This window comes from Ailuropoda melanoleuca, unplaced genomic scaffold (genome assembly GCF_002007445.2).
Source record: "Ailuropoda melanoleuca isolate Jingjing unplaced genomic scaffold, ASM200744v2 unplaced-scaffold2250, whole genome shotgun sequence".
NCBI lineage: Eukaryota > Metazoa > Chordata > Mammalia > Carnivora > Ursidae > Ailuropoda > Ailuropoda melanoleuca.
In genome coordinates, this window is record NW_023192171.1 from 331,639 (window position 1) to 355,604 (window position 23,966).

At 42.0% G+C, this 23,966-nt stretch overlaps 1 gene segment (V, D, J or C); it reads left to right on the top strand.

Annotated features, from left to right (window-relative positions):
- The first annotated feature begins 14,313 nt into the window (after positions 1-14,313).
- Positions 14,314-23,757, top strand: LOC117798030. The segment is given in 3 exon segments: positions 14,314-14,359; positions 23,215-23,328; positions 23,429-23,757. Coding segments are annotated over 3 exon segments (489 nt in total).
- Positions 23,758-23,966: the final 209 nt, after the last annotated feature.

Genomic DNA, 23,966 nt, shown 5'->3' on the forward strand with positions numbered 1-23,966 from the left:
TTTAGAGACATGTCTTGAAAAAGGTCACTGTGGCCAATGTTGAAGTGGTTACTGCCTATGTTCTTCTCTAGGATTTTGATGGATTCCTGTCTCACATTGAGGTCTTTAATCCATTTAGAGTTTATCTTTGTATATGGATAAGAGAATGGTCCAGTTTCATTCTTCTGCATGTGCTGTCCAATTTTTCTAGCACTTATTGAAGAGACTGTCTTTTTTCTGATGGATATTCTTTCCTTATTTGTCAAAGATTAGTTAACCATAGAATTAAGGGTCCATTTCTGGGGTCTGTATTCTGTTCCACTAAACTATGTGTCTGTTTTTGTGCCAACATCATTCTGTCTTGATGATCACAGCTTTGTAATATACCTTGAAGTCAGGCATTGTGATGCCCCCAGCTTTGGTTTTCTTTTTCAACAATCCCTTGGCAATTCAGGGTCTTTTCTAGTTCCATACAAATTTTAAGATTGTTTGTTCCAGCTCTGTGAAAAACATCAATAGTATTTTGATAGGGATTGCATTGAAAGTGCAGATTGCTCTGGGCAGCACAGACATTTTAACTATGTTTATTCTTCCAATCCATGAGCACAGAATGTTTTTCCATCTTTTTGTGTCTTCCTCAATTTCTTTCATAAGTGTTCTGTAGTTTCTAGAGTATAGATCCTTTACCTCCTTGGTTAGGTTTATTCCTAGGTATCTTACAGTTTTTGTTGCTGTTTTAAACAGAATTGATTCTTTAATTTCTCTTTCTTCAGTCACATTGTTAATGTATAGAAATTTAACTTATTCATATTGATTTTGTCTCCTACCAGGTTGCTGACTTGCTGTATGAGTTCTAGTAATTTGAGGGTGGAGTCTTTTGGGTTTTCCACATAAAGTATCAGGTCGTCCGTGAAGAGAGTGAGTTTGACTTCTTTGACAATTTGAATGCCTTTTATTTCTTTTTGTTGTCTGATTACTAACCTAAGACTTCTAGTAGTATGTTGAACGATAGTGGTAAGAGTGGGCATCCTTGTCATCTTCCTGACCCTAAGGGAAAAGCTCTCAGTTTTTCCCCATTGAGAATGATATTTGCTGTGTGTTCTCATAGATGGCTTTTATGATATTGAGGAATGTTCTCTCTATCCCTACACTCTGAAGAGTTTTAATCAGTAAAGGATACTGTATTTTGTCAAATGCTTTTTCTGCATCAACTGAGAAGATCATATGATTTTTTTTCTTTTCTTTTATTAAGGCCCTCTATCATGTTGATTGATTTGTGGATGTTGAACCCCTTTACATCCCAGAAATAAATCCCACCTTGTTGTGGTGAATTATCATTTAATGTACCATTGGATCCTATTGGCTAGGATCTTGTTGAGTATTTTGGTATCTATGTTCACCAGGGTTATTGGTCTGTAACTCTCCTTTTTGATGAGGTCTTTGCCTGGTTTTGGGATCAGGGTAATGCTGGCCTCATAGAACACGTTTGGAAGTTTTCCTTCTGTTTCTATTTTTGAAACAGTTTCAGTAGAATAGGTATGATTTCTTCTTTAAATGTTTGGTAGAATTCCCCTGGGAAGTCATCTGGCCCTGGACACTTGTTTTTTGGGAGGTTTTTGATTACTGCTTCAATTTCATTAATGGTTATTCATCTATTCAGATTGTCTATTTCTTCCTGATTCAGTCTTCGTAGTTTATAAGTTTCCAGGAAGTCATCCATTTCTTCCAGATTTTTTAATTTGTTAGCATATAGTTACTGGTAATAATTTCTAATAATTGTTTCTATTTCCTTGGTGTTAGTTGTGATCTCTCCCCTTTAATTCATGATTTTAGTGATTTGAGTCCTTTCTCTTTTCTTTTGGAGAAGCCTGGCTGGAGATTTATCAATCTTATTAATTCTTTCAAGGAACCAGCTTCTAGTTTCATTGATCTGTTCTACTCTTTTTCTGGTTTCTATTTCATTGACCTCTGCTCTAATCTTTATTATTTCTCTTCTGCTTGGTTAGGTTTTATTTGCTGTTCTTTCTCCAGCTCCTTTAGGTATAAGGTTAGCTTATGCATTCAGGATTTTTCTAGTTTTTTGAGTAAGGCTTGGATGGCTATGTATTTCCCCCTTAGGACAGCTTTGCAGTATCCCATAGGTTTTGGACAGATGTGTTTTCAATCTCATAAGTTTCCATGAATTGTTTAAGTTCTTCTTTAATTTCCTGTTTGACCCAATCATTCTATAGCAGGATGTCTTTAACTTCCAAGCATTTGTGTTCCTTCCAAAATTTTTCTTGTGATTGAGTTCCAGTTTCAAAGCACTGTGGTCTAATAACATGCAGGGAATAATCTCAATCTTTCTGTATAAGTTGAGACCTGATTTCTTCCCAGTATGTGGTCTATTCTGGAGAAAGTTCCATGTGCACTCGAGAAGAATGAGTATTCTGTTATTTTAGGGTGGAATATACTCTATATATCTATGAAGTCCATCTGGTCAAAAGTGTCATTCAAAGCTCTTGTTTCTTTGTTGATCTTCTGCTTAGATGATCTGTCTATTGCTGAGAGTGGAGTGTTGAAGTGTCCTACTATTAATGTATTATTATCAATATGATTCTTTATTTGAGGTACCAGTGTCTTATGTAATTGGCTATTCCCATGTTCAGCATAGATATTTACAATTGTTAGATCTTATTGTTGGATAGACCCTTTAAGTATGATATAGTGTCCCTCTACATCTCTTACTACAGTCTTTAGTTTAAAATCTAATTTGTCTGATATGAGAATTGCTACCCCAGCTTTCTTTTGAGCTCTGTTCCCATGATAAATGGTTCTTCATCCCCTCACTTTCAATCTGGAGGTGTCTTTAGGTTCAAAGTGAGTCTCCTGTAGACTGCATATGGATGGGTCCTGTTTTTGTATCCAATCTGCAACCCTGTGCCATTCCATGGGAGCATTTAGGCTGTTCATGTTGAGAGTGACTATTGAAAGATGTGAATAGTGCATCATATTGCCTGCAAAGTTCCTGTTGCTATAGACTGTCTCTGTAAATTTCTGGTCTATATTATTCTTGAGGTCTTTCTTCTTTTATAGAATCCAGCTTAATATTTCTTGCAGGGCTGGCTTGGTGGTCACCTATTCTTTCAGTTTCTCCCAGTCCTGGAAGCTCTTTATCTCTCCATCCATTCTGAAGGACAGCCTTGCTGGGTAAAGTTTTCTTGGCTGCACATTCTTCTCATTTAGCACCCTGAATATGCCTTGTCAGCCCTTTATGGTTTGCCAGGTCTCTGTGGACAGGTCTGAAATTATTCTGATGTTCCTCCCTCTGTAGGTAAGAAATCTCTTCCCCCTAGCTCCTCTCAGGATAGCTTCCTTGGCTTTAAATTCACAAGTTTCACTATTATATGCCAGGGTGTTGGTCTGTTTTTATTGATCTTGGGGGGGTTCCTCTCTACTTCTTGGACAGGAATGCTTGTTTCCTTCCCCAGATCAGCTATGATTTGCTCAAATATACCTTTTATTCCTCTCTTTCTCTCCAGCCCCTCAGGAATCCCAATAATTCTGACATTGGAATGTTTCATGGTGTCATTGATCTGTCTAAGTCTGTTCTCATAGGCTTCTAGCTGTTTATCCCTATCCTCCTTGGCTTCCTTCTTTTGTATTATCTTATCTTCTAGATCTCTAATTTGTTCTTCTGCCTCATTTAGCCTGACTGCTAGAGTATTCATTTTAGACTTCATCTCATTCATAGTATTTTTAAGTTTGACCTGATTAGATCTCATTTCTGCTCAAAGATTCTATATTGTCAGTAATTTTTTCTCAAGCCTAGCTATTCACTTCATAATTGCTACCCTCAAGTCTATCTCTGACCTCTCGTTTATATCCATGTCCATTAGATGTGTGGCAGAGGCCATTGTCTCTGGTTCTTTTCTTTGTGGGGAGTTCCTCCTGCTACTCATTCTGTTGAGGGATGGTTGAGGGAATGTACAGACTCCAATGCATCAACCATGACCCAAGCAAAATGCACCTATGAAAAAATCCAAACTGGTCAAAAGCTACCACAGATAGGTGCCTGGGTAGCGCAGTCATTAAAGCGACTGCCTTCAGCTCAGGGCGTGATCCCGGGGTTCCGGGATCGAGTCCCACATCAGGCTCCTCGGCTGGGAGCCTGCTTCTTCCTCTCCCTCTCCCCTGCTGTGTTCCCTCTCTCGCTGGCTATCTCTCTGTCACATAAATAAATAAAATCTTTTTTAAAAAAAAAAGCTACCACAGATATGCCATCAAAGCCAAGATGATCCAAAACAATGCAAAGAAAGATAAAGGGGGAAAAAGAGGGGGGTTGGGGATAGAGATTATAATCTCTCAGGGGGACACAGCAGGGTGATCTGCCTTATCCTGCTTGATTTTTGGTCTCTGTGTTAGAATGCCCTATATCCCCAAATTGCAAAGAAATCATAACTTACATGTATATCAAGACAAAATTGAATAGAGTGAAAAATGGGCTAGTATAAATCTATAACACATATAGATGAAAAAGAAAATAAAAGTTAAGAAGCGACTTAAAAACATAGGTTGGGAAATATGAATCTATTTGAAATGAGTGCAGGGTTAAAAAAATGAATGAGAAAAGAAACTAATAAAGAAATGTAAAGTTTTTAAAGATTTTATTTATTCATTTGACAGAGAGAGAGACAGCCAGTGAGAGAGGGAACACAAGCAGGAGGAATGGGAGAGAAAGAAGCAGGCTCCCAGCGGAAGAGCCTGATGTGGGGCTCAATCCCAGAACTCCAGGATCATGCCCTGAGCCAAAGGCAGATGCTTAATGACTGAGCCACCCAGGCGCCCCAAGAAATGCAAATTTTTAGCCTAGAGTATAAATGAGTCATGAGGGAATACCTGGAGTTCCCTATATTACTTTCTCCTGGCGCTGGAGATTTACAGTCCTGTGGAAAATAAGCTTCAGTTTATTCACCTGTTCTTTCAGTCTGTCTTCTGGGAGATGGGCCTGCTGCTCAGCTTCTCAGGCATCTCCACTTGGGGGGAGTTGTCCCACCCCTTGTCAGGAGGATGGGCTCAATGTAAGCTGGTTGGCCCTGCAGCTTTTTTCCCTGGTGTCTTTTTGATGAGGTTGTGGAATATAGATGAGGTTCTGTGGGGTGGAGTCCAGAGCTGATGACCAAGAAAGAATTCTTAAGATGGTTTTGGTGCATAATTGGTGGTTTATTAAAGCATGGGGACAGGACCCATGGGCAGAAAGAACTGCTGCACCGGGTTGTGAGAGGTGGCTGATTATATACCATGAGGTTGGGGGAAGGTAAGGAAAAAGGGAGGTTGAGAAAATACTTTCATATGTTAAGAAGACTCACAGGATAATGGAGGCCTTGCTATTGTCAAGCCAATTTAAGTTTGTCCCTCCCTCTAATGAGGCACTAACATGAAGACTCTTGGGAGTCTCCCGGAGGAATGATCACAAGTCCTTGTCAATGGGCTTCAGGTTTAAAAGAAATTCCATTTTATTTACATTTCCTTCTGCCTCAGCCTCCCTCAATTTTATGGAAGGGATGGTAATGTTAAGGCTCCAGGAAACTGAATTATGGGTCTCTGGAAGTTAGGCTATTGATAAGAAAGCTTCTTCCTTGTAAATCACTAGGACATGTGTAAACTGAGGGAGACTCAGGTCTTGCAGGACTGTGATCTCTGTTAGTTAACCATTAGTTTTTCTTTTCCTTAGTTTTAGGGCAGCCAGGGGTGCCGAGGAATGTTACATACATCCCTGGGGGGGGTGTTGCAGGGTGTCAGTTTCTGCTTTGTCCTCAGCTTGCCTTCTGTACCCTCATCATTTTCACTTCTCTTTAGAGGGTCAGAGCAAATGTGGCTGTGCAGGAATCCCTAGCCCAGAGCTGCAATGTCACAGTCCACCCCCCTCAACAGATGCTCTAGGTCAATCTATCTCCACCTTTGCCCATACCAAACTCCACAGACTCCTGCCTCTTCTGGGGGATGGGCCTGTTGCATTGATTCTCAAATGTCTCTGCCCAGTGTGGAATTGCTCCTCCCTTGCCTGGGGCCAGGTTAAGTAATCTGCTCTGGTTTGCTCACTATAGCTTTTGTTCCCTGAAGGCTTTCTGTGCTGGTTAAGAGGATGGAATGAAAATGGCAGCCTCCCAATCTCAGGCCCCGGAGCTGAGAGCTCAGGACTCTACTCCTCTGTGCGCTCTCAGAGGAAAACAGTCAATAACTCCTGTCTCCCTCCTCTCTGGCCGCTCTCCGTGCTCACCCAGTCTGTAACCTAGTACTTCTGCATGAGGCACACAACCCTGTTTGGAATCTCCAAACCCAGCAGACTCCTGCAGCACACTCCTGTGCCACTCCTCCTGAGGGGATAAGGGGGCAATCCTGGTTCTGCTGCCTTTTGGGCCCCTGCCCAAAGAGCAGTGGCCCGACTGTGCCGCGGATCACAGTTTATGGCAATCCTGAGCTGAGAGCCCACTACTGGGCTCACTCTTTGTGGCTGGCTTCCCTGCTCAGATACCTGTGAGCTCTGCTGTCTCAGGCACCTCTGGTCTTCCTGTGACCCCAAGGATCTTGAGTTCACACTGTCCCAGCTAGGGTTCCATCTCAAGCTTAGCTGCCTGCGGGACATCCCTCAGGGGAGCAGACTTCTAAAAGTTCCAATTTTGTGCTCCACTCCTCTATCACTTGCCAGTAGCTGGCTAACAGAGGCTCCCTCCCCCTGCAGTCTATCTTCCCATATATCACCTCAGAGTCACTTCACAGGAGACCTTGTGGGAAATGGTTGTGTGTCTATTTGAGAGTTGTAGTTATTCTTTTCTTCAATCTCCTGTTGAGTTTGCAGTTGTTCACAAAGGTTTGATAGCTATCTAACTGAATTCCTGGGACCAGACAAAATTAAGGTCTCCACTCCTCCACCATCTTGGACCACTCAAACCTCAACTCCTTAAAGAACTCTGTGATCACTCTTCTCCTGGGAAGGAACTTCAGTCACTCAGTTGGAAATCCTAAGTGCAATGGGAGTCATTGGATCCTGGGGTGACAGAGGCCATGTGGAGGCACTCAGCTGCCAAAGGAAACGTGGGTGTGGTTACCATGACGGACAGCAGAATCAAAGCAGCAATTGGAAGAGCCCAACTTGAGCAGGTCTATGTCAAAGGTCAATTAATCATGGTGTTCACAGAAGTGAATTGGTAGGAAGTCTACTAAATTCTCACTTGATCTGCATAAGCAGGAAACTTGTAGGTCAAGTGAACAAAAATCTAACTCAAACCCCAAAAACAGAGAGTCACACTGTTTTAGTCAATTCTTAGGCTTGCCAATATCAGACCTAGAACCCCTTGAATGAAGGGAAGTCTGAGTCCCCTTTAAGAAGGACCCTGATACACTACTGAAAATATACACTGCCAATCTTTTCCCCAGCCTTCCCTAAAGGGACCTTTTACTGGGGTAATGGTGCACTGGGGAAAGGAAATAATGAGACTTTTCAGGGACTACTGGATACCAGCTCTGAACTGACATCAATTTCAGGAGACCCAGAACGTCACTGTGGCCCTCCACTCAGTGTAGGGGCTTGTGGAGATCGGGTGATCAATGGGCTTTTATCTCAGGTTTGTCTCACAGTGGATCCAGTGGGTTCCTGAATCCATTCTCCATTTTTTCTCCAGTTCCAGAACGTAATGACCTGAGCTGTCCATTATGTGCTGGGTGTTATCTGACCCACCAAGCCATAAAGCTGGGCATGTACAGAAATACCCCATCATCAAATGGAAGTGGTATATATGTGACAGAGCCCAAGCAGGCCCTGAAAGTACAAGTACTTTACATGAAGAAGTGGCTCAAACGCTCATTGTTCCCATTCCCACTACAATGCCTTTCCTCTCTCAGTTGGAACCTATGACCTCATGGGAAGTTCCCCATGATCAGCTGACGGAGGAAGAGAAGTCTCAATCCTGGTTTACAGATGTTTCTGCAGATATGTAAGAATCACCCAAAATCACACAGACGTGGCACTATTGCCCCTGGGGAAGAGGTATATGAATAGACGTCTCTGAATGAGCAAAAATAATGTGAAGATATTTGTGTCCCATGTGAGCATTCACCAATGAAATGGGTGACCTCAGCAGAGGAGAATTTTAAAAATCAAGTGGCTAGGATGGCCCATTCTGTACATAGTACTTAGCCTCTTTCCCCAGCTACCCTGTCATCACTCAGTGGTCTCCTGAACAAAGTGGCAATGGTGGCAGAGGTGAACCCCAAGTTGTCTGTCTCCTCATGTCCATAAATGACCATGCTTCTTGGTGGATCAAAGAAGGGACACTCTAAATGACCACACGTATTTTCTTCTATCAGAATGCACCACGGGGCACAGACAGCATTTGTTACAGAGCTTCCACCTGGATTCTAGGACTTCTAAAGAGGACCCAGAGAGGGCAATTTGGACTTGAAATGGAACAGTTTTACTTGGAGGCTCTCAAGAAAGGACTGAGGGTTCATTTAGGAGGGGAATCAACCTAAAGGCCCAAAATTGAATCTGTCAGGCCTGACGTCTCTCTTGGAAAAGTGACCAGCAGGGAGTGCTGTGGGACCACATCTCTGTGAGCATGTGCCCAGCTGTCAAACATTTCAACTGACAGATACCATCTGCATTTTTCATAACTGTTCATCAAGTGTGCCTCAGCAGCTGTGATGACCCCACCCTCAGTGAGGGTGGACAGTGGAAAAAGGAAACTGGAACAAAGCCCTTGTTGTCCCCATCTTCCACCCACCCTTTATCTGGCAGGGTGTTTACTCAGCTGGGACTCACCCTGGGTGATATGGGCTGGGTGCAGGCAGGAAACTGGGTGGGAGTTTTGCATGAAAGCCGTTCTTTACTGAAGAGTACAAGAGGGAGGGAGGTAAAGTTGGAGGAGACCAGACCTGTGGAGCCCTCGGGAAGCACTGTCTACAGGAGCATCACCAATATGTCCTGAACCACTGTCCTCTTCATGGGGTCTCTGCACAAGTCAAGGCAGATTCCTTGGGCTTTGGGAAGGGGACATAAATAAGGAGCCCTCTGGAGGACTCACCTAACTTCAGTACTCACAGGCATCTCCTTCTGTTCCCTTCAGCTCCCAGCTCTCAGCCTGTGATGACTCAAGAGCCCTTACTCATGGTGATGCCTGGGCTAGCAGTCACCCTCACCCTGCTCCATGAGTCAGAATGCTCCAAGATGGTTCTGGAGGAAACCTGGCCAACCTTCTTCATAGTTCATGTACCAGACAGGAAAACACCCAAAATCTGTCCCCAACTGTCCCCAGCTCCAACCTAACAGGAAGAGCCTACCCTTGCCATCTCTGGGGCACAGTCCAGGACAAGGCTGAGTAGCTCTGTATAGTCTGATACAATGCACCTGCTTCACTGTGATGGCTTCTAACAGTGTGCTGAATCAAAACTTCAATGTGATCGGGGTGCCTGGGTGTTGCAGTCAGTTGAGCATCCAGTTCTTGGTTTCAGTTCATTTCATGATCTCAGTAGTAGGATTGAGCCCTGCATCAGGCTCCATGCTCAGCACGAAGTCTGCTTGAGATTCTCTCTGCTTTTCCCTCTGCCCCTACTGCTTGTGCTTTCACTCTGTCTCTAAAATAAATAAATAAATCTTCAAAAAAACTTCAATGCAAAGTATTCCCATCCTAGGCAAGGCCTGAGGCCCAGTGACAACACAATTTTCTCTTCACTCAGTGATTGGCCTGAGTATAACATTCTTGGAACAGAATTTCTTTTTTCCAGAGCACTGTGGATGCTGTCTCACTGTTTCACTAGCATTCAGTACAATGGAGAAGAGGTGTGAATATGGTCTGATTATCATTCTTTTGGGTCACAGGACTTTGGGGGGGTTATGGAATTCTTTAGAACAAATTTAATTAATTTGAATTTGAACACTAGATATATATGCACATCAGCAGAAAATTTTCAAATGGTACCTGTAACAAATTCTTTGGGTGCCACAGCTCAATTGATATGCCCATCTCCCATCTGTAGAGGGTGCTCTGCCTAATTGCTCACAAAGGCAGACATTTCAGGAGATGTGCCCATGGGCTTCTGAAGATAACTCATGAAGAGGAGCCTAGTAACCACCCACCACCTGGTAGCCAGTGATTGACTGATGCAGGGGTACAAAATCCTGTTTCCCTCACCTCAAAGAGGAACATACCTGATGGTACCACTTACCCTCCAGAGCTCCCTACAGGAGCAGTCAGAGATCAGACTTTGCCTTTGAACCTTTCCCACCCTGCTCCCTTCTCTTCCTTCCTTTTTTTTCTTAAGAACACTCCTCAGTAAATCACATGGGCCCCCATTCCTCTCTCAGGCTCTGATTCCAAGGATCCCACATGAGACTTTACATAAGATACAGTGAAGAGTAAGTCCTCTGGCCTGGTCCTGCATATCAGAGATCATCACATGTAGTAAGTCTTGTACACCCTTCCAGAAACAGTTGAAGCATATATTACTGCTCCATTCTTTATAAGGCTGCAGAATATTCCACAGTAGCATTTTAACCAACCGGACCCTAATGCTAATCACCTAAGTTTTGATCTTACAAATGACACTACAATGATTATCCTTATATACTCCTTTAGGTTCATGTGTGACTGTGACCATACAATATATTTCTAGAAGCAGAATTGCTGGGTCAAAGAAATGTTTTTCCATAATGTCCACTTACCACTGTCAGATTCCCTTTCACACAGATTGTACCAATTTACAATGCCAGAAAAAAATTATGATTTTTGCCAACCTTAGATGAAAAATGTTAGCTTGGTATAGTTTTAATTTGTATTTTTCCTATTATGCTTGAGGTTGAGCATCTTTTCAAATGTTTCAATGTTCTTTGTATTTTAGGAGTTGGTACTTTTTCTTTAAGGACTAGAGAGTAAATATTTTAGGCTTTGTGAGTCAAAAGTCAAATTTGAAGATTTTATGTAGGTATTTATAAAACCACTTAAAATGTAATTATTAATAAGTATAAAAAATTCCCAACTCAAAAGCCATACAAAAACATGTGAAGGGGCCATGGGATGCAGTTTAATGATCCCTATTTTATTTTTTATTTTATTATATAATTTTTTTTTGAAAGAGGGAGAAGATGGGGAGGGGCAGAAGGAGAGGGAAAGAGAGAATCTTAAGTAGGCTCCATGCCCAGTATGGAACCCAATTCAGGGCTTGATCTCATGACTCTAGATCATGACCTGAGCCAAAATCAAGAGTCAGACACTTAACTGACTGAGCCACCAGGTGCCCCAATGATCCCTGTTTTATATGGTTTTCTGAAGTTTGAAAGCTCTACCAGCATATGTTCTAGGTACAGGTGTCTTTGCTAGGAAGGCCATATTTTACCTCATATGGCGTCTGGAGCTCTTTGATTGGTAAAGGACATACTTTTGCAATTTAACTCATTGGATCTAAGGTCTGTCCAAGATAGCCCTTATGCCATAACCTCATGACTTTTTCTCTACCTGTTTGTTCTGAGTTTTGGGAGTATTTTGGTATCATAAATGGACTTCCCCAAATAGAAAATTAGAGGGAGAGAGAGGGGCAAATGATCAAGGAAAGTTCGTACCAAAATCTGAGTAATCCAGTGCAGCCTCAGAAGTGTCCCTGAAAAAAAGAGTCATAAAATGAGAATTGTAACTGAGACTGAAATCAAATGATCTAGTTGAAGTTTGGAAGAATTTTTAAAAATGAAATGTAAGTTTTCAAAGCAATGGATATTTATATAAACAACAAAAATTGTAAAACCTGGAATTCAGCAATGGGATAAAGGAAAAAGCTTGAGATCATAAACTGTAAAGACCCCCAAAACAAGTTGCCAGTAAAAGAATACTAGCTTATTAATGGAAATGTACTTGGTCACAAATGATTGTTTTCTGTAAATGCAGAACCTTTCCTCTTCTCGAGTATAAGGAAACATCTTATGGAACGTCCTTCTTTCCCAATGTCAAGAGAACCTGAATGTTCAGTGGGGAAAATTTGCAATTTTTTTGGTGATAATTTGGACACTTCTTTATTTGTGCATCAAAATGTTAATGCATGATTGCTAAAATTGGAAATGATAGATGTGCATACAAGACTTTAATTTTCTTTTGATGGTATCATTCTGTCTGTGAATTATGTTAGTTTTTTGAAAGATACTCTGCTTTTATTTTTTCTATTTTTTATAATAATGTTTTTTATTACATTATGTTAGTCACCATACAGTATATCCCTGGTCTTTGATGTAAAGTTCCATGATTCATTAGTTGTGTATAACACCCAGGGCACCATGCAATACATGCCCTCCTTACTAACCATCACCAGCCTATCCCATTCCCCCACCACCCTCCCCTCTGAAGCCCTCAGTTTGTTTCTCAGAGTCCATAATCTCTCATGCTTCATTACCCCTCCTGATTACCCCCCTTTCTTTATCCCTTTCTTCTCCTACTGATCTCCTACTTCTTATGTTCCATAAGTGAGTGAAACAATATGATAATTGTCCTTCTCTGCTTGACTTATTTCACTTAGCATTATCTCCTCCAGTGCCGTCCATGTGGCAGCAAATGTTGAGAACTCGTTCTTTTTGAGAGCTGAGTAATATTCCATTGTATATATGGACCACATCTTCTTAATCCAGTCATCTGTTGAAGGGCATCTCAGTTCCTTCCACGATTTAGTTATTATGGACAATGCTGCTATGAACATTGGGGTGCATCAGGCCCTTCATTCACTACGTCTGTATCTTTGGGGTAAATACCCAGTAGTGCAATGGCTGGATCTTAGGGTAGCTCAATTTTTCACTTTTTAAGGGACCTCCACACTGTTTTCCAAATGGATGAAAGACCTCGATGTGAGACAGGAATCCATGAAAATCATAGAGGACAACATAGGCAGCAACCTCTATGACATGGGCCACAGCAACTTTTTCATGACACATCTCCAAAGGCAAGAGAAACAAAAGAAAAAGTGAACTTGTGGGACTTCATCAAGATAAAAAGCTTCTGCACAGCCAAGGAAACAGTCAAAAAAACTAAAAGGTAGCCCACAGAATGGGAGAATATATTTGCAAATGACACTACAGATAAAAGACTGGTATCCAAGATCTACAAAGAAAATTCTCAAACTCGATACTCTACTTTTAAAACACTTCAACTTTTGCACATTCTTGTTTTATTTCCTGTATCAACTATGACTCTTTTCCAAACACTGCCAAAGATATTCCATGGCTATTGATTCTTAAACTCAATATATGTGTCTTTAGTTGATTAACTTAAATTATTTCACAAATGAATAGACGTGATTTCCACATATCCAACTCATGAAAGTTGTTAATCCTCATGTGCTCCATTTCTTTCAATCCCAGCAGATAAAATGGGAGCTTTGAAATTGCTGGGTATCTAGATGATAAGAAGAGAGGAGTAGAAACTCCCCAATGCTATTATTTTCAAAGCCTATTGGGTTCCAAGACAGTTTCTGCCCTGTTCTGACAAATCAACAGTCACAGCTGTGAGAAATTCTGAGTATAGCATTAGAGGGTATCACTTTTTCTTTACCATATTATGTATAATATATATATTAACATAAGTAAATAAATATATGTAATTAATATACATATATTTATATGTATTAATATAAGTATATACAATATATATGTATATGTAATTTTTTTAGCCTAACCACTTTAAGCTTACCAAAAACTGTGCTATAGGAAAACAGCAAATGAAGAAACATTTATTCAAGAAAATCTGCTTAATCTTAGTAAAGTTGCAAGAGCCCATTACATTTGATCAACTCCCTTCCTCATCAGTCCCACAGAAGGTCCATTCAGGCTGGTTGTGGCCTGAATATGGGCCTCCTGCTTTCTTCAAGTCCCTGTCAAGGGCTATGATATTTCTTCCTGCAAAGGCAGGCCATTAGCATTCCTCATCCTTGCAGGTGCATGTTGCAGAAGCTAAATTCCAGGCTAGACAAGAAGCTTCTTCCACCCTGCGCCAACTCATAAAATGGAGCCTCTACTCAAGGCCCAGCAGGTTGAGAGTACTGGGGACCCAATCACCCTCACCCAAGTTGACTCATAGGGCCATGGTTCCAGGTCAGGAGAGATAAATAGAGAAAATGCTAAGCTACTGCACCTATCCAGAGCCCTCCTTGTAAAGAGGGGGTAGGTCACTGAGATATGTGGGCTACTGATTTCTCGCATGCCAGCTATGGAGCAGAGATTTTGCCTAGGGAGAGAGGTAGGCCATAAGAACAGCGACATCTAAAACTCTCCCTTAGAGAGTTCCAGACTTTGTTTGTAATGGATTGTAGGGAAGATTAAGCCTAAGGATGTTCTTAGAACCCATGGGAATTTTGATGGTAAACAACTTGGGAGGTAAGTGTGAGAGTAACTGGCTAAACCATAGGCAATTTAGTTTACCAAAGAGAACCAAGGAAAGAGAAAAGCCAGAGAAGCACTCCTGTGATCAAGGTAACTCTCAAAATCAGTCCTCAAAACTATCCTTGCAAAAGGGCTTGAATATAATTGGATCAGATTGTGGAGAAACTTAGCCCCAGGGCATTGTCAAAAACAACAGAGCAATCAACTGGCAATTAGTGGAACCTAAAGCTGGGTGTGATGCCAACAGAGGGGGCTAACACAGAAGTTAGAGGAAAAGATAAAGAACTCTGTTATCCCAGGGCTACTGTGTGTATCCAAGACTTTATCAGAGAAGCAAAATGAAAGGCTTCACAGTGCAGGGAAAATAGACGTCAATAAAACACTCCAGCCAAACCAGAAAACAAATAAACAAGAAAGCAATAACAAGCCCTTGAAGGGGACAAGGGGATCAGTATCCAGAGTTGCTAGAAAATATTACCTCAAATTACAAAAAATCAATAGAAAATGATGAGACATGATGAAACAGAAAAGTGTTATCCATACATGGGGGGAAAGTTGAAGGAACACAAACTATCTACAAGAGGGCCAGGATATCAGATTTAGCAGAAGAAGGCTTTAAAGTAACTATTATAAATATATTTAAAGAGCTATAAAGAACCATACTTAAAGAACTAAAAAGGGTATGTTATGTCTCATCAAGTAGAGAATTTCAGTAAAGAGAAAAATATGAAAAGCAACTAAGTGGAAATGGTGAATTTGAAAAATACAGAAACTGGATTGAAAAAATCATGAGAGGGGACCAAAGGTAGATTTCAACTAGCTGAAGAAAGCTTCAGCACACTTAACAGAAAGAACGATAGACAGTTTGCCACCCAAAAATAATGGAGGGAAAAGAATGAAGCAAAATTAACAAAACCTCAGAGAAAAGTGGGACTCCATTAAGCACACAAGCATGTGTATAGTGGGAGTACCAGAAGGAAAGAAGATAAAGAGAAATGTTTAAAATATTCAAAAAAATGGTTAAAAACATCTATGTGATGAAGAACATTTATATATATCTCCAAGAAGCTCAGCAACCTCCAAAGAGATCCACACACTGGAGAACATTAAGAAAATCTTGAAAACAACAAGATGAAAATGACTTATCATGTATAAGGGAACCCCAATATATTAATAGCCAACTTGTCATCAGAAACAATGGAGGTTAGGGAAAATGGCTCACAGCTTCAGAGCGGTTGGCAAGATACCTTCAAGATACCAACACAAATGCACTCCACATGTATGTATGTCCTCTGCGGTCCATAGTCCTCTTGACGTTTGGGTGCCCTGAGCTGCTTTGGACATAGTCAGCATTAACCGTCTTATCTGTTTACCTTAAAAATACATACTTGATTTGGGGGGGGAATTAAGATAGGGGTGGAGTAGGGGAACCCTTTATCAGCCGGTCCCCTGAGTCAAGTTGGATAGCTACCAGACCAGCCTGAACATCCACGGAATCAGCCCGAGACCCAGGAAGATACATCTGGATCTCTACAAATGAACATATCCAGTGCTGAGTATTGAGGTACGAAACGGGGAGCCGTGAAACTGCACACAGATATCAGAAGATAAATGGAAGGGGGGGAGCTGCCGCATTCAGGAGCCGGAAAGTGGTAGCCACCTGCAAGGGGGAGTGGGCGGACTCGCAGACAGGCACCCACGAGAGAGCAGACTGAGACTGTGAGGCAGGGAACACGCACCACCAGACTGAAACAGAGCTCCGGTGTGCTTACTGGAACCAGACTGAGACCAGGAGTTCGGGGAGTGCGCAGGGATGGGTGGTGGCTGGCAGTGTTACAAACACAAAGGACAGAGACATACTGGCCCTGGAAGTGAGGGCTGGAATGCTGGGTGTGGGGCGCACATCCTGGGATGATGCAGGGTTGAGCAGCACCAACAGAAACAGAGTTAAAGTGGCCAGTACATCAGTGGAGAATGGTCCACTATCCCTCTGTTCTGAGACAGAGGATGAGATTCGGCCACTGCTGCACTGACTCTCAGAAGAGGCACAGCAAACCGCCAGGGAAAGGCACCAGAGAACAAAAGCCCAGAAATACTGGCTCACGGTGTGCCCATTCCCATCCCCCCTCGCAGGGGACACAGAGACTCTACCCAAACAGAGTTGCCTGAGTATCAGTGTGGCAGGCCGATCCCCCAGAAGGCACACTGAAAAATCCAGAAGCCCACTTCCCTAAAATCCCTATAAAACAAGGGTGCACAGCCTGGGTCCAGGTCAATAATTTGGGCTGTGGACAACCCCGCAACCTCTCATCAGAATGACGAGAAGAAGATATCCCCACCCCAGCAAAGAAAAGACAATGAGTCTGTGGCTTCTGCCACAAAAGTAATGGATATGGATATAACCAAATTATCAGAAATGGAATTCAGAGCAACAATGGTCAAGATAATGTGTAGACTTGAATAAAGTATTAACGAAAATGTTAATGAGAATATAGAATCTCTAGGGGTGGAAATGAGAGCAAATCTGGCAGAAATTAAAAATTCTATGAGCCAAATGCAGTCAAAACTGGAGGCTCTGGGGCGCTTAGGTGGCACAGCGGTTAAGCGTCTGCCTTCGGTTCAGGGCGTGATCCCAGCGTTATGGGATTGNGAATTCAGAGCAACAATGGTCAAGATGATGAGTAAACTTGAAAAAAGCATCAGAGAAAGCGTTGCTGAGAATATAGAATCCCTAAGGGCAGAAATGAGAGCGAATCTGACAGAAATTAAAAACTCAGTGGGCCAAATACAGTCAAAACTAGAGGCTCTGACGGCCAGGGTCACCGAGGCAGAGGAACGCGTTAGCGAATTGGAGGATGGGTTAGTAGAAGAAAAAGCAAAAATAGAATCTGGACTCAAAAAAATCCATGCTCAGGAATGTAGGTTACGGGAGATTACAGACTGAATGAAACATTCCAGNAACGATCCAATGTCAGAATCATCGGCATCCCTGAAGGGGTGGAGAAAAACAGAGGTCTAGAAGAGATATTTGAACAAATTGTAGCTGAAAACTTCCCTAATCTAGCAAGGGAAACAAGCATTCGTGTCCAAGAGGCAGAGAGGACCCCATCCAAGCTCAACCAGGACAAACCTACGCCACGGCATGTCATAGTGCAATTCGCAAATATTAGATCCAAGGATACAGTATTGAAAGCGGCCAGGGCAAAGAAATTTCTCACGTACCAAGGCAAAGTTATCAGAATTACATCAGACCTGTCTACACAGACCTGGAATGAGACAAAGGGTGGGGGAGACATTTTTAAAGCTCTTTCAGAGAAAAACATGCAGCCAAGGATCCTTTATCCAGCAAAGCTGTCATTCAGAATTGATGGAGAAATAAAGACGTTCCAAAATCGCCAATCATTAACCAATTTCGTAACCACGAAACCAGCCCTACAGGAGATATTAAGGGGGGTTCTATAAAAGTAAAAAGGCCCAAAAAGTGATACAGAACAGAAGGTTACAATCTATAGAAACAAAGACTTCGCAGGAAGTATGACATCATTAAAATCATATGTCTCAATAATCAGTCTCAACGTAAATTTCCTAAATGCTCCCATAAAATGCCACAGGGTTGCAGATTGGATAAAAAGACATGACCCATCCATTTGCTGTCTACAAGAGACTCATTTTGAACCTAAAGATACATTCAGACTGAAAGTAAAGGGATGGAATACCATCTTTCACGCCAATGGACCTCAAAAGAAAGCTGGGGTAGCAATTCTCATATCAGAGAGATTGGATTCTAAACTAAAGACTATAGTTAGAGACACAGAAGGGCACTATATTATTCTTAAAGGATGTATCCAACAAGTGGATATGACAATTATAAATATATATGCCCCCAACAAGGGAGCAAAAAGATACATAAGCCAACTCTTAACCACAATAAAGAGACATATAGATAAAAACACACTAATAGTAGGAGACCTCAACATACCACTATAAGCAATAAACAGATCACCTAAGCAAGAAATAAGCAAAGAAACAAGAGCTTTGAAAGCCATACTCGACGAGTTGGACCTCATAGATATATAGAGAACACTACACCCCAGAACCAAAGAATACTCATTCTATTCTAATGCCCATGGAACATTCTCAAGAATAGACCATGTTCTGGGTCACAAAACAGGTTTCAACCGATACCAAAAGACTGAAATTATTCCCTGCATATTCTCAGACCACAACACTCTGAAATTGGAACTCAACCACAAGGAAAAATTTGTAGGAAACTCAAANAGAACCAAAGAATACTCATTCTATTCTAATGCCCATGGAACATTCTCAAGAATAGACCATGTTCTGGGTCACAAAACAGGTTTCAACCGATACCAAAAGACTGAAATTATTCCCTGCATATTCTCAGACCACAACCCTCTGAAATTGGAACTCAACCACAAGGAAAAATTTGTAGGAAACTCAACCACTTGGAGACTAAGAACCATCCTGCTCAGGAATGACTCATTAAACCAGGAAATCAAAAATCAATTTAAACAATTTATGAAGACCAACGAGAATGAAAACACAATGGTCCAAAATCTATGGGATACTGCAAAGGCAATCCTAAGGGGAAAATACGTACCCATCCAAGCCTCACTCAAAAGAAGAGAAAAATCTAAAATGCAGTTTTTATATTCTCACGTCAAGAAGCTGCAACAGCAACAGAGCGACATGCCTAACCCATGCACGATGAAGCAGTTGACCAAGATTAGAGCTATCAGAAAGAACGAGTTCTCCTATGGACTATGAGAAACAAACTGGGGGCCTCAGAGGGAAGGGGGTGGGGGAATGGGATAGACCAGTGATGGGTAGTAAGGAGGGCACATCTTGCATGGTGCACCTGGGTGTTATACACAACTAATGAATCATCGAACTTTACATCGGAAGCCGGGGATGTACTGTATGGTGACTAACATAATATAATAAAAAAAACATTAAAATTTAAAAAAAGAAACAATGGAGGTTAGAAGGCAGTGGGATGACATATTGAAAGTGTTGTCAGAAAAAAATTGCCATTCAAGAATCTTATATCTAGCAAAACTAAAAGAACAAAATAAAGGTAAACCCAGGTAAATATTGAAGAGTACATTGCTACACAGGCCTGCTATTCAACAAATACTAAAGAAAGTTGTTCAAGCTAAAAACAAGTGACCACCAAGAGTAGTTCTAATCCATAACAACATAACAATGACAACAACAAAAACAAGGAGTACCAGTATATGTAATTATTGCAATAGCCCCCACCCCTTTCCCGTGGTTTTGCTTTCTGTGGTTTTTTTTACCTGTAGTCAACTGCAGTCTACAAGCAGATGATCGTCCTTCTGATGCATCATGTCTGCTTCATTATAATGTCTGCATCATTCACCTTACTTCTCATCATGTAGACATTTTATCATCTCACATCACAAGCAGTGGGGTGAGCACAGGACAATGAGATATTTTGAGGTAGGGGAAGAGACTACATTCACATAACTTTTAGTACAGTATATTATTATAATCATTCTACATTAGTTTTAGTTATTGTTGTTAAGCTCATACTATGCCTAGTTTATAAATTAAACTTTACCAAAGGAATATATGTATAGGAAAAAATTATATAGGGCTTGGTACTATCTGTGATTTCAGACATCCACTGGTTGTCTTGGAGCACAAGACCCTCTGCAGGTAAGGGGGGAATATTGTAATTATAAAAGACAGTATAAGTTCATATTTCTTCTGTTTTCTTCTATAAACTGATTTTAAAAGCAATTGTATAAAGCTGTGTGTATAAATTTTATTTGACAATAATAACACAAAAATGGTGAGCAGGAGAACAGCTATACTATAGCAACAAAATGACATTGGATGGTAACTCCTATTGGAAGGGACAAATGAAGAGAACCATAAATGGTAAAAATTAAGGTACCTATAACAAATTCAATAAATAGATACTTGCTCTCCTTTATTCTCTCAGCTTCTTTAAAAGTCATAAAACTGTATGAAGTAATGATTGAAATAATACACTGTTGAGTTTGTAACATATACAGACATACAGCAATAGTGATCTATCAACACCATCTCAAGAGAAAGATGGGGGGGGGAAAGAAGGAGGTGGGATGGAAGTACATAGAAGTAGTATTTCTATATCTCACTAGAATTAAGTTTGTATAAATCTCAAGTGGATACTGTTATATTAAGTTACACATGGTAAGCTTCTAAAGTAGCTACTAAGAAAATAACAAATTAAGTGAAAACAATCATTAAAAAGTTTAAATGACAACTAGAAAATATTCACATAATGCAAAAGAAAGTAGTAAAGGAAGAAGACAAGATCATAAAAACTGTGACATAGAATCAGAAATAAACTGGCAGATGTAAATTCAGCTGTAAGCATAAGAACATTAATGTGAATGAATTAAGCAAAGATTAAAGGCAATTAAAGGCAGAGATTGTCAAACTGGATGACAAACATACAACTATATGCTCATATATCCTCATCAACCCCTTTCTCCCACCTCATGGTTAATCTCCACTCCTTGTCCCTCATCCCTTCCTGGGGTACTGGTCCTTACTTGGTTAATTCCAAATTATCCCTTCAAGAGAAGGAAAATTTATTTAAAAATCCCATCCTTAGGAGGTCAACCATGAAATGAAGAATAAGTGAGATATTTTTGCTGAATATTCTCATAAGATCCCATACTCCCCTCTCACAATGTTCTTGACACAGGTAATATCTCAATGCCTATTGTTACTGTTAGACTCAGTTCTGTGTGAAAGACATATTTCACAGGTCCCAACAAACTAGTAATTTTGCATATCTACAGTCATGCTGATAACTTGCATTGGAAACTACAGAATGCCCTTGTGGGACAGGACAAGACCCTGAAGACCATGTGTACCAATCACCACCATGATCCCAGGAGGAGACTTAGGTTATAGGACTGACACTTTGCTGTCTGGGGAACTTGAGGCAGGCCTCTGGGGAGGAGAAAAATAGGTAGGAGGCCTTTCCACAGGTGCTGTGATAACAGACTGGAAGGAAGCCAGCCATGTTGCTACTGCCCTGAAAATCAGAGTTCTTGTGGGTGACTGTATTAGTTTGCTAGGACTGTGATAACAGATCACCACAAGCTGGGGATGGAGTTGACAATAGAAATATATTATCTCACAACTCTAAGGTCAGCAGTCTGAGATCAAGGCACTGGCAGGGCTGCTATTGTTTTGTAGGCTGTGAAAGAGAATCTGTTCCATGCCTCTCTTCTAGTGCCTGGTGGCTTTCTGGCAATCTTTGGTATTCTTTACCTTGTAGATTCTGCCTCTATCTTCATATGGTGTTCTCCCTTGACAGAGTCTGTCTCCAAATTTTCCCTTTGTGTAAGGACACCAGTCAAATTGAATTGGGGCCCACCCTACTCCAGTGCAACCTCATCTTAATTTAACTAATTACATCTGCAATGATCCTGTACTGAAATAAGGTCCCAGTGAGAGATACTGGAGGTTAGGACTGAAACATATACATTTGGGGGCAGTGGGACATAATTCAACCCACAACTGTCTCTGCCAAGGTTGGCCCTTCCCTGCCCTTGGGGGATTCTGCAGGTTGAATGGGCAACACAAAGCTCTCAAGGATCAGGGGGCATACCTACTAGCCCAGAAGAAGCCCTGACCATCTCCTAAATGGCTTCTCTGCCTTGACATCCAGGCTCTATCCTTGCTTTCTGATTATCAGCACAGTGAATGAATCTCTGACATGACAAGATGGATCCCACATTCTCCCAATCAGAACAGAAGTGAGACAAGAATCTCATAATCATCAGGACGTGGGGTGCAGTGCCTGCTGCCTTCCTGATGGAGTTCCTCTAGAACACCAAGATGATCTGCTTCTCCTCCACCTGTGCTTCTAAGACCTCCTGAGCCCACCGCAGTTCTGCTGGGGACATGGCATGTCTACAGCCTGTGAAATCCTCATTGTGCTTCTCTGACTCCTAGAGGGATCAGTGTGAGGTGCCCCTGGTCTCTCTGCCCCAGCTTCTCTTCACTCAGTGAGACCAGCCCCAGCCCTGAGGCCCATTATCCCTCCCCTATGCCCACCCAGGCCTCCGTGCTACCCTCTGTGGTCAGGTCAGAGGACACACACTGACTGTCAACCTGTGTAGTTCAGGTTTGCAGTTTCTGCAGAACTCAGTTCTCCCTCCCAGGACTAGGAAGTCACAGGTAGGGCACCTCTAGTGAGATGATGGGGATGACATGGCACATATCCCAGAGTCTGGACAAGCAGAAAGTAGTTCTGCTGTAGTTCTGCTGGGACATCCCATGATGTCTCTGTTGGAGAACCAGGACCATGTCCCTGGGCTGGAAGAACCAGCAAGCAGGACAGCACCCTGAGAGGATATGCCTCTTGTGACCTGTGCAAAGAGAGTTCCTCTGAGGGCATGTGTGTGTGTGTGTGTGTGTGTGTGTGTGTGTGTGTGAGAGAGAGAGACAGAGACAGAGACAGAGACAGAGAGAGGAATACATATAGGGTGACATTCATCCTGGAGGCCACTAGGGGACACTGTGGGTTTTGGTTTTGGAGCCCAGTAAGTCCAAATCCCCTGGGCTGTGCTTAAGTGCAAAGGGTATGACTGATGCTTCCTTTGAAGAGACTTGTGTAAAATCAGCTCTCCATTCTTGAAACCCACACCTGGCCCTTCTTCTGGCCTCAGGAAATTACTAGCATGAGGCCCTAATCTCAGGGCTCAGACATGAGCTTACAGAGACACACTAAAGAATGTAAAATAGATTTGCATCTGATGCCCCTCTTTCCTTGAGCTGCAAAAACAGAGGATAAGATGGGACTTTGGAGAATTCAGCCCCAGCAGGACATTCTCAGAGCAGTTTCTACAGCTCCTCCCCACCATGGACTGGGTTTCCCTTCTACCTCTGGCCCTTTATTTTCTCTACGGGTTAGGGTTCCACTTCCCTGATATTTCCAAGCACAGTGACCAGGGACCTCTGTCCTGTGTCCAGTACATTCTGAATCATTCTTGTGTTTTGTGTTTCCAGGTTTTTGTGCTCTACCTTTGCTGACCCAGCCTCTATCTGCATCCGCCTCCGTGGGATCCTTGGTCAAGCTCACCTGCACCCTGAGCAGTGAGCACATCAATTACTTTGTTTACTGGTTTCAACAGCAACCAGGGAAGGCCCCTCAGGATGTGATGAAGGTTAATAATGACAGAAGCTACAGAAAGGGGGACGGGATCCCCAGTCACTTTTCAGGCTCCAGCTCTGGGGTTGACTGCTATTTAACCATCTCCAATATCCAGTCTGAGGATGAGGATGAGGATGAGTCTTACCATGGTGCAGACTATGTAATTGATGGTCAATATGGTTAAGCCACAGTGATACCCATAAAGGGGAAGTGAGGCCAAAACTTCCCACCCTCTCTCTCCTCTTCCCCATGGGGACTAAGATGGAGCTGCTGCCTGCCCCTCTCCAGGGCCCTGAGATCTTTGACTCTTCTTATAAACACTGTCATCCTGTACCTCTCTCCCAAGACACCACTACAGAAAGGCAGACACAGATCATAATTTAGATCATTTTT